Source organism: Hylaeus anthracinus, unplaced genomic scaffold, assembly GCF_026225885.1.
Source record: "Hylaeus anthracinus isolate JK02 unplaced genomic scaffold, UHH_iyHylAnth1.0_haploid 27440, whole genome shotgun sequence".
Lineage (NCBI taxonomy): Eukaryota > Metazoa > Arthropoda > Insecta > Hymenoptera > Colletidae > Hylaeus > Hylaeus anthracinus.
This window is the reverse complement of record NW_026535230.1, coordinates 11707-23482: the sequence shown is the minus strand read 5'-3', so window position 1 is coordinate 23482 and position 11776 is coordinate 11707. Positions and strand designations below refer to the sequence as shown.

General features: G+C 46.0%; 1 protein-coding gene across 1 annotated transcript; it reads left to right on the top strand.

The window, feature by feature from the left end:
* The first annotated feature begins 632 nt into the window (after positions 1–632).
* On the top strand, positions 633–9189 carry LOC128893403 (transcription factor Sox-21-B-like). Its single transcript, XM_054154314.1, has 2 exons — positions 633–1487; positions 8231–9189. Exons 1-2 carry the CDS (start codon positions 1285–1287, stop codon positions 9006–9008), a joined length of 981 nt encoding a protein of 326 aa, XP_054010289.1. The 5' UTR covers positions 633–1284; the 3' UTR covers positions 9009–9189.
* The last annotated feature ends 2587 nt before the right edge of the window (positions 9190–11776 follow it).

The following is an 11776-nucleotide window of genomic DNA, read 5'->3' as shown; positions in this document are numbered from 1 at the left end:
TACCAAATAACATTCATTCCTCACTTCCATAATCCATCGATCAATCACAAAAATTCAATAATGACTCCAGGAAACCATACTCGTCCAACAATCCCATCCAAACCCCGAATTCTCGATCCCCGTTAACCTTAAAATCCCCCACGATCTCCTCATCGATCGCTCAACTGGATCCTGTCTGTGTCGTGACGGACCTATTGCACTTAACCCGTCCGAATCAAACCTGAACGCATTGTCTCGCGGAGCCATCGAGTGTCCCGGATACAGTCTGACCATCGACGGTCAGAAAGGTCAGGAAAAAAAGGCACGGTAGTACGATAATCTGCGTAACAGACACACTCGTGGCATCGCGGATCGGATGCCAGCAACGTCCGTGCAACAGAAGAGAAGAGGAGATGCACCGAACAGAGACGCGTCACCTCCACCTGTTGAACGCGCCTATATCCTCCGTCCGCCATGTCGGCGAAGGAGCCAATCGTGGGTGTCCATTAGCCGCGGAGCCTGGTGGGAGAGGAGGAACATTTCTGGTTGGCCGATCCTTGGTTTCCATCGCGTCCCACGGGGCTTCGGCTACTCCGCGAGTCCCTCGATTCCTCCCTGGCTCGTCCCAGACTCGACGTCGGAGAGGTCCTGGCTGATCCTTGCCAGTCCTCGTCACGGTATCAATCGAACAGCTTGGGTCACGGGACGGTGGTATTCCCTGTCCCTGTCGGACGAGATAACTCGATGCACGTCCGTTGAAATTCGCGTCTGACCATCTTGGACCATCTTGGACGAGCAGACGCTGTCAGTCGAGACGCGACTCCGTGGAAAGATTCTGTGATAGACAGTGATAGACCAGCCAGGACACTGGGGATGTGTCGGTTGCGCGAGAGTTTCGGGATCTTAGAAGGTGTGCGAAGCCGATCCGTCTAGATCAACGAATGGTGAGATTGACGAGGTCACCTGACCCGGAACCGGATGATCGAGAGTTTTAACTCTTCTGACTAGATCGAACTGGTGATATCGAACTCTCTAGACCCTGAAAGGAACGATTGAACTACCTGTGGTGCCGAAAATCGTCTATTTCGAGGACCACGTGATTGGAGGTTGAGTTGTCGAGGAGGTGCTGTGCTTCGTTGTTTGCCACCGGTTGGAGGTGACTCGGCGATCATCGAGTATGAGAACAGTGATAGTTCCCTGTCAATGGAACGGCGCGAAGCGATTGCTACGTCAACAGAGACCGATTAAATAGAGATTCCGTGGGCGAGCGATCGATTGGAAGAGGATCAGAGACAGAGAGCCGAGATGTCGTCGAAAACACTTCACAATGAGCACATCAAACGGCCGATGAACGCGTTCATGGTGTGGTCCCGCGGACAGCGACGGAAAATGGCCCAGGAAAACCCGAAGATGCACAACTCGGAGATCTCGAAGAGGCTTGGCGCCGAGTGGAAGCTGCTCAGCGAGAGCGAGAAGCGACCTTTCATCGACGAAGCCAAACGACTTAGGTGAGAATTCGAAACTTTCAATTGAACCCATGAATTGATATCCCATGAATTAAAATTGCGTTATAATAATTAATTTCGTGGCGGGCGATTGAATGGTTTGATCTACATTAGAATCTTAAAAGGATTTACAAAAGGATTTACGTGAAGCTCTGGTGTATTAATTTTATTTGATCTTTTAAAAATAGGAGTATTTTCTGGGTATTCGTACGTTTTTAGGAATTCATTGAATCCTTGAAACTAAGAAATGAGAAACTATTAAGCTGTGTTTCCCCTATTTTGGATGTTTTATGTACCTAAGATTTCTAAACGCGGGTGTGATGTATACCATTTTGTGAAATTGAGCAACACTTCGTATCTAATTAGATGTTTCGACTGTTGCGGAGTTTAGTTCTCTTGAAGAACATAAATCACATCAAACGTAGTACGCAATACTGATGTACATAATGATTTCTATAACTTTGTTAAGCTAGTTCAATGACTAACTGTCTCGAGAAGCATCGAACAGTAACTATGAATCTCAAGATAGCTAAATGACCCGTCATCTATTACGGGATGCGCATGAGTTGATTAAGAGGGTTTCTCTCTATCCCTATCTAATTTCTAATGAGACCACTGCCAGTGAGTCGAGTTTAGGAAAACGATAAACACAATAAAAATTATTAAATAACCGAATCTGGTATTCTATTATATTCGTGTAGCCATTTATATATTTCTTTCGTTCTTTTTTTTTTATCGCGCTTTTTGAATATTCCGTTTGTACCGAATACTACATAAATTATGTTTGTGTTTCGACTCCCGTTTCGTGTAAAATTTGTTCAAGCCGGTACGTGGCCTCAATCCGAGGCTGACCTCGTTCGAGGTTAAAACCGTTTATTTCAACGCGCGTCTAGTTGAACGCGAAGAAAATTACTTGAATTACAAGACTATAAAAATATCAATGAATCGCTTCTATACCGATATCACTAGTGTGCAGAATGAGTTTTCATTTTTACACTCGAGGATCGGCTCGACAATGATGGATACCGTACCGTATCGCTTTGAATCGACGCCCACGATTTTTCTTTGCACGCTAATTGCTCTTTAGTCGCGATCGCTCGAATGAAATTATCGCATCGAGGCGTATCTGCGATAACCGATGGGAAAGGAGGATCGTAAACGAGAAGGGGGGCCTTCGTAGTTCATAATACGGTACATTGTTGCTAAATCTAAGGGCGTGCTGCGCTAAGCTAAGGGGTGGAATAGGGCGAACGAAGTGGTATTTATGAAGGTTGAGGGGGACAAGCCCTTTATTAACCGATCCTGAATATTTAATCATTGTTATGAGTTTATTTAGCTCGACGAACGGTGAACAGGTCGATGAGATTTCACGATCGAACGATATTTTTATTGCCCCTTTAATTATCAGCGTCCATCGAGGGGGATTAATTTGGGAAGAATCGCTGGAACGAAAATTGAAAATCCAGCGTTTAATATTCGCCATCTTACGTGAAGTATATTCGACATGAATATTGGATTTTTTTGAAGCACTGTTCTTCCATTTTAAGGCAATTGTAAATTAATCAACTTCTCTTTGCCCCATTAGGTATCAGTTAAGAAATTATTCTCGAACCTTCACGAACAACCAAAAACCATTTTTATCGCATACGTATAATAAAATGTAATATCTTTTTCGGGACTTTAAATTAGTAGTGTTTCTTATCCTCTGGCTTTTCAAAGCTCCACTTAACAAATCAACGAAAACAAAAAGGTCACTTCGTTCAGAATTGAGTTGAATGAAAATAGAAATTTCAATATTATGATCAAGAAGAAACTTTGATGTCAATTATATATCTCAAGCTTATAAAGGACAATTTCAACCGAAACCGTTGCCGAATAATAAAAATACAAATTGTTCTTCCAGTTCCTGTTTACTTTACTCTACCTCTTTGTCGCGTTAAAAAAAAAATCTGTAAAAAAAAATGTCCCGATGAAATTACAACGTCAAATTGAAACGACGAACAAAGCGAGGAGGAAACGCAGCGAGGGAAGAATTAATTTAAAAGTGCGACGCGTGAAAGCGCCGACAGAGTCCAGCTTTATCACGGTTTTTTCGAAGCAAAAATTGCCGGGTATAGGCAATTGATAGGAGGCGGCTGGGGCTTCGATATAAACCCTCGCGGAATCACCCGCCGCGACGATGGAGCCTCGTAAAATAAATAATGGAATAATAAAGTCGTTTCTTTCGAAATCGCGTCACCGTCGATTCGCTTTCAATTGCCAAGTGTTCGTTTTACTCGAAAAATAGAAAACGAGACTGGGGTTGCCGGCTATACGGGCGGAATGTTACGTTGAATCCGCTTTTCTGTAGATGACCGTGATCGAATCTACAAAAAAAAAAAATATATATATATATATAGAAGAGGATATTCAACATTGACACCCGACCTGTACCGGTCGACGCTCGTTTTTCTGATCCGTAACGTTTTGCGTTCAAATTCGCGCACGGTTTCATGTGTTGCTTTTCTCAATTGTTGCGCGAGAACTATTGTTACGCACGAGCGAAACGTATAGAAAGTTGTACTGTAAAATTTTACCATCGCACACTTCTACTGGTTCGTTGCTTTTTGGTCCGAGAAAGGAGTATCAGAATATTTTTAAGTATTTTTCCTCGATTACGAAGGTGAATACATTATACGCAACTATTCTCTTTTAGGCCGATCGCACATGGGTGCAACCGATCAGTTTCAAACCACTCTAAAACTACATAGTTGCATGCGATCGTGGATCTAGGTAAAACAAAGATAGTGCAGTAGGTAAAACAAAGATACGCAAACGGTTTGCAACACTAATTTCAAATCGGTTGTGCCGTGTGCGATCGGCCTTAATTTCAGCGCACCTATTCTCCGAAATATTTACTCCGCTGAATTCTACCCCTTCGCATAAACCTACACTCATCTAAGTTTGGACAGTCTTCTACGTCATCATCAATCATTAAATTCAAACCAACCCCCTAGTAAAAGAATTCTAAGGAACCTTCGGAGTCGATACAATCTCTGAAAAAAAAATAACTTTGGCAAGAAGCATATCTTCCACCAAAGCTCCATTCTGAAACCTACCCCCTCGCCTGCACCCCCAAAAGACACCTACCGCGAGAAACTAAGAGTCTCCCATACCGAACACCGAAAAAATCGTCGGAGGATCTCAATATTCATTCCGTGGAAACGCATCTCGGTGGCTAGAGACGGTTACCCGCGACAGAGGGGCGACGAGGTGGAAGGAGGGTAAAATTTCGGGGGCAGAAGCGTGTAACAGCGAATCCGCTTTTCTGGCGGATGGAGGCGTCGGTGACGACTTTGGTAACGGCACGGGGGTTCGAAGGGGACAGTGTGGACGGTCGTAAAATAAAGAAGAGGGGCAAGAGGGGGCCCCGATAAAAGCGGTTCTCCTGGAGCCACGTTCCTGGCAGGAACGGGTTCCCCTGGAGCCGTGCCGTCACTGGCCCGACGTAATCTGTCCGTTCGTTCACGGCGACTCACAATGTGGCCCCCGAGATAACAAATAAAGCCCCATTGTCGCAATTGTGTGGATTTAAAAGGATTTGCGCGGCTCCTCTGGCGGCCCCTACCCTACCCGCCCGCCCCTGGCTCTCTCACCCTCACGGCTGCTCGTTGGCTGTGCCGTTGCCACTACTGCTGCCTGTCCGACGATTCCCTCCTCCAGAGACCCTCTTTTCGGGAGGCTTCCAACGCCGTTGTCCCCCGTTCCCGTTTTCGTACGGCTGACGCGGAAACCGTGGAAAGGGCTGGGCGAAGGAAAACGGGGTGAATTAATACGGTGTCGCGGAAATAGCGACCGCTTTGTCATTCGGAAGTCTCGAGACGCCTGGCGACACGGACTTCCGCGAGGTGTAAATGTCAAGGGGTGAAGGGTGACTCGCGAAAGAAACGGTACTGAGAGATTGATCGGTTTGGTGGTTCCAGGTAGGTTGCATGGAGGTTAGACGAGGGTTGGCAGCGGTCGTTGACTGTCGCGATTCCTAAGATACGGGGTTAAAGGATAGAGAGTGTCACGAGAAGGAAGAATCTTGGGGAACGATGATTAGTCTCTTGATTGAGGTGGTTTGTCTAAAAAATGTTTGAGTATATATTGACAGTGACTTCGTGGCTTGAGGTAGGTTATATGAAGGTTAGACGAGATTAGCAGCGGTCGTTGACTGCCACGATTCCTAAGATACAGGGTTAAAGGATAAAGAGTGTCATGAAAAGGAAGAATCTTGGGGATCAATGATTAGTTTCTTGGTTTGAGGTGATACAGTCTTGGAAATTGAAGTTTTTAGTTTGAAATCAGTGTAGTTTGAGAAGCTCATTGACGTTTATGAATTGCACGATATAAACGAGTGTTAAAGTATAAAGAGTTGATCGCAAAGGAAGGACTACAGAGATTGCTCGAGTCTTTACTGACAGCCCAGGTAGTGCTTCATTCAACCAATAAAAAAAAAAACAAGTACATAATCAAATTCAAAGAAACTTACTTTCCACCATCATTTACTATCTACTCGCTCGTTAACCCTCATAGCATCCCTCCCCCCTCCTAAATACAAACACATCTCATAGCGAAAGGGACGATTATCGAACGACAAAACCGTCAACGGTTCGCGAAAGTCCGATCGTTGCGGCACAATGACATTTATGACGAATCGTTACACTAATGACATTCGCGGAGCACCGGCGGACAATCGTGACTAATTGTTATTGTTTCTTGTTGCGGCGGCCGCGAGCGCGGCTACCGCGCGGCTTATGTCCACCGATATGATATAACGCGTTGTTTATCGCGCAGTTGGAAGTGGTGATGCTGAAACTGTGGCGCACAGTCCACGGGGGTAGCAACGATGCCCGGTGTCGGTGGTGGTGGCGGCGGCGGTGGAGGGTTTCCCAGCGAATTGTAAAGATTACGCCCGATGTTTATGCATTTATGCTGAATTATTGTCGGCGGGGCTTTACCGATGTTTATGCTGATTTACGCTTTGTGCTATCTGCCGGGACACATTGTCCCGGAATTATTATTCCGCTGCGTCACTCTCGCGCCGCGAGGAACCAAAATTTCGGATTTCGTTCGCGAGTTGGAAAATTTTAGACGACCTATCGCGCGGCCTTGGGCAGCGCTGGTTGTACGAAGCAACGGTTTAACGCTTCGGAATAATTCCTGCGAAAATTGAGGAATTATGCTTCGAGACGATTCGGAACTATATAATCTAACGTTTTTGAAAATTTACGATTTTTCGAATATCTCGTCTTCATTTTTCATTCTTGTATGAAACAATGCTATCGTTTAGTGCAAGCAATTTAATCATTTCCCTTGGTCTCTTAAAAAAAAAAAAAGTGGACACACAAGTATTAACTCTAAAATATCTATCTTGAATAAAATCTAAAACGCAAGAATTCCATTCTATTTCAACCTCAAATTCTAAAAATTACTAAAAACCTCCACTATCTTTTATTTCTGACAAATCTATACAAGCTTTCCAAAAACTCTGATCACAGATCGATCACGCATATTGCTCGCGAAACTTGACATAACGAATGTTGACATAAAATCCCTTCGCTGGGTGCCAGAAATAGTTCGAGTAGGCCCCATTGTGCCAACGTTTCCGGGAGAAATCCCCGCGAAAACACGTCGCACGTAAAGAAGAAAGAAAAATTCGTCGTAGAGGAAAAGGAGTTCCCAGCCATGAAACACCTATCTCTCTCGCTTTCTTTTATCTACACGAGGCGAAGCATAAATAAGGACTGCGTTTGTGCGCCTCTTGGATACATAATGGAGTATTATGTGACGGAGATACCACGGGGCTCTGACTCTTCCCTTCCTCCCCTCTCTTTTAGCAGCCCTCCGACGTGTCGACTGCGCCTCCAGCCGGGGTGTGTGTACAAGATATTTACTACAAATACCCATGGTGGCCCGTATCGTGTCCTAGCACCACGATAATACGTCCCTTTGTACGGATAACGGTGTCGAGAGCAAAGTTTACTGAATTCCGAAATGTCTCGTCGTGCGATTCTCGGCGTGATAACGAACGCGCCCGGATTATCGAAGGTAGATACCGGTGAAATCATTGTCTAAGCCTAGCCCTGTCGACGTCTAAACGCGTCTATTCGATCCTAGACGAATATATGAAAGAAAATATATAAAATATTCGTTGGGTTGTACCAGGTAAAATTGTTGAAATTAAACCAAGTTCAGGGGATTGGACTACTATCGCGGCTATAAATGAGTCAATTAATTGTTTCAACTCGGAGTTCCCAATGTAAACGGCACTCTCACGAATTTTGTATTCGTTTATTTTTTTAGTTTATCTGCCGTTCAGACGCCCGAAGAAAATATTGACTTGTTCTGAAAACATAACTTCCGAGTCTTTCTTTAATTTTATCTACAATTTACACATTTTTCTGGACAATTCCATAAATGTGCCTAAAGTTTCGCACGTTTCATCCATTCTACAATTATCAGAATTAAACAAATTTCCAAAGAAATGGCTAACATCTCCAAACATATTTTCTTGCTCCAGAAAAAAATAATTTCAATTTTAAGGAACTTAAACATTCATTTAGTCACGAATAACATGAGTAGTACAATGCGTAGATCATCCCTTAATTCACCTCACTGTCGTCTAAGATCAACCATGAATTTAGCCAATTACAACCCAATAATTAACTCAATTATATACCAACCAACAATAAAACTCTACAAGGGCCAACGTTTTGTTTCAGAGCCCTCCACATGAAGGAGCACCCGGACTACAAGTACCGGCCCCGCAGGAAGCCGAAATCCCTCGTGAAGAAGGAGAACAAATTCGGCTTCTCGATATCGCCCCTGATGTCCTCAGGTGAAACCTTAGGCAACATATCGAGAGGCCTGTTGCCACCTCTGGCGCCCCCGTCGCATCACGCGCTGATGAGCCACGAGGATCTCAAGATCCCCCGTTTTTTCCCGCCCTTTCCGTATCCACTTTACCCCATCCAGCACAAGCTGGGCGAGGAGTTCAACGGCGGCAAATTAGCGGCGGATTTGGCCTTTCAGGCCCTCTACGGGGGCAGTACTTTCTACTCGAGCCATCAGACCATGTCCTGGCCGAGTTTATCGACTGCAGCCTGCCTCCAGCCGAACTGCGGCTGTCCCAGTCCGCCCAAGGACCCGAAGAGGTCTTACCTAGCCACCAAATTGGAGGAGAGACCGTTCCCGAGTCCTGGAAAACCGGAGGACGACGGTTTCCCATCGGACAGAGACTCCAGCAGGGAGGAGTCTCGGTACAGAAAGATGGAGGACGACGGGTTCTCGTCCTCCGTGGACAGACACCACGAGGACAGGTCTCAGGACCGATTTTCTTCGTCCTCGTCCTCCTCTCCCACCGAACAGACGGAAAAAGTAGCCAGCAGCGGTCCCACGACGACGTCCACGACGTCCACGAAGGTGGAGAGCGCCTTTTCCGTTCAGAATCTGACCTCATCCAGCTCGACCTTGGGCGCTCACCGCGGGCACGTCATATGAAGACCGCTTCCGGTTCTCCCGGATCTAAACTTCCGTGGGAACCTGGTACCAGCCGGATGGCCGACCACGGACTGGTGGAGAGTCCCACCGATGCTGTCGCCAATCCCCCAGGCTACCGTCACGAACCTCAACGCTCTGGCGAAGGACGACGACGTCCAGTTCCAGGACGATCAGCAGAGGACCCCAGTCAGATCGAGAAACCTGCACGTCGCCAACGTGCAGTGATCCTTGGCGTTGGAAGGCGTTCGGGGGACGAGGCCTCCTCGTTCAGTTACAAGTTGCGCGTGGAGATTGGGGAACGACGTGGAGATTCCAGGAATGTAGAGTGGACTGGAAGGTAGAGTGGACTTGGTACGATCGTGTGGACGGATGTTTTGGACTAGGAGACAGTTGGAAAAGGAAGATCGATCCTGGGGGATGTGATAATTATAGATCTCTAGCGTCAACCTTGTTATTGTGATTTTTCAAAGCTTTGATAGACCTAGAAAGCAGAGCCGACGTCATGTTTCTCCACGACGATAACGTCACAGTTCTGTTTAATGTCATCGTTTTGTTACTGTTCTGTTACTGTTACTATTTTCGATAGTAGCTCAAAGCTTTAAAAGACCAAGTAGGCAGAGCTGACTAGGCGAGTAGTCGACATTTACGAACTGAGCTGAGCTCGATTCGATTGATCGAGCCGAGTCGAGTGTTTGAAAATTCCGAGCTACTGGAAATCGACGAACTGTTTGAAAAAGAATGCGAACTACTCGAAAAAATCAGACTTCAAGTAACTCGGAATTTTCAAACACTCGACTCGGTTCGACAGACCATTCATTACTTGACTCGAAATTCCAACCAAGCTCAAGGTTAGGTCCTGTTCCTCCATGACGATAATGTTACAGTTTTGTTTAACGTCATCATTGTTACTGTGATTTTTGGTAGAAACTCGAAGCTTTGAAAGTCACGCGTGAAAGCGAAGAACGCGTTCCTTCGATTCTTTTCTTGGTCACTTTAGCTTTCCAGATGAAAACTCTGAGACTCTGCCACTATAATATCGTCCAATATCAGTGATGGGCAAAACCCTAGACTTCGAATAAATCTAAAGTTTGTCAACATATTTGTCTCGTTTCCTCTTTCGAATATTTTCCAAAAAAGGAAACAAGACAAATACGTTGACAAACCTTAGATTTATTCGAAGTCTAGGGTTTTGCCCATCTCTGTCCAATATTGCCTCCATTCCTCGACCAATCGACGCGTTTCACGGTATACCAGCTTCCCAACTTCGAAAAATCCGACATCTCGCACGCAACACTCAAACAAAAACTCCCTTTTCTTGATACATCGACTCGAATAAAACAGGCTCTGCATAATTCTTAAAAAAATCACGCGAATCTCCAGAAAAACCTGTTGCGTTATGCGATAATTTTAATCCCCCAGCGTCATCTTTCTCGCGTACACGACGGGAAGCTCGAAGCTTCCAAGCTCCAAGGGCGTTCTCGGCGGAGCAACCCTCTGTCGCGAGCGATCTGTCCAGAGAACGCGATTCGAAACCACGGTGCAAATTGAAGGTCCCGGAGAAGGCGGAGGCCGAACGGGGTGCAATCGTCGCCGCAAAGAATTCGTTATGCGAGCCTCCCGGTGGATGGCAAAGCCGAATCGATAACTCGCCACGGCCGAAATCCCACAAAGAGAGGCGAAGGGGTCCTTTCTGGTAAAGCGTGTAGAGAGGCGGCACGGGATGCCAGAAGAGTCCAATTTTGATGAGATAACCAACCCTCTCGTGGCACATATTACCGCGCGCGCGAGCCAAAGCGGGACGGTAGGACAGAGGCATGTGCACACAGACACGCATGGGGGACAGAAAGAGCCCTGGCTCGCCAGGAGAGGGAGAAAAAAAAACCTCTTCCAAGCGGAGGCAAATCTCTTCTTTGGGACGCGGCCATGCGAAATAAGCCAAACGTTCTGAATGCTAACGTAGATGCGACAGCGGACCTGTATACGCGCTATATACTCGCTCCACTCCCACCCGCCCCACCGCCCCGTCCACCCACTCGCGAGATGATTTCATCGCGTCGCGGTGCCCGGCGTCGCGCATCGATACTGCAACTATCCGATATTTTCCCGTTTCTTTATTTTACCCCCGTTTCCCTTCTTGTTATCGTATCTCCCTCCCTTGTAATAGCTTGCGCGGACACGCAAGGATTACGAAAGGGAGCAATGCGAATTTGCCGAGCGTGGATCGGAATCTGCGAATGTCAACGTTTGTGATACACGAGTTATTGCTTTTCGCGTGTTAATTGCGACGGAGATCGTTGTTTTTAACCCCCTCGCTGTGTCGATTTTGATCGATCATAGTTTCAAGTTTGCGTTGTCGTTACAATGGCTTTTGTTATGGTTGGAACAACAGGTAAAGAACTTTCCATCTCTTAAAAAAGGTCAGCATCGTGACAGCTTCGAAGGATTTGTATCGTTACGTTTGCTCCAGTCCGTTTCTGTTTCGAGAATTGTTTGTTAAGCGAGAAAGCGTGCCATCGGTTTAGCGTTAATTATCGACTATTTACAAGTTATTCACCCTTCGTTATTCGACAATTTTACCAAGACAAGAATTTTCCCCATCTCTACACTCGCGCAGGTCGTAATTCGCAGCTGCGAGACCTTCGAATAATCGGCCAACGGTAATAGACCGTTCAATTCAAGCAAATTGTTTGCATTCTGCCTGGGAATTGTTGCATTCATTCCGAACACGGCCAGCGTCCTCGCATTTTTATCGGAACGCGATTTTTCGG

Bases quoted from the DNA above. Each gene is read 5' to 3' on its own strand.
- LOC128893403 (XM_054154314.1), top strand. From the start codon at position 1,285: ATGTCGTCGAAAACACTTCACAATGAGCACATCAAACGGCCGATGAAC. The intron at 1,488-8,230 runs GTGAGAATTCGA...GTTTTGTTTCAG, and splicing joins GACGAAGCCAAACGACTTAG to AGCCCTCCACATGAAGGAGC.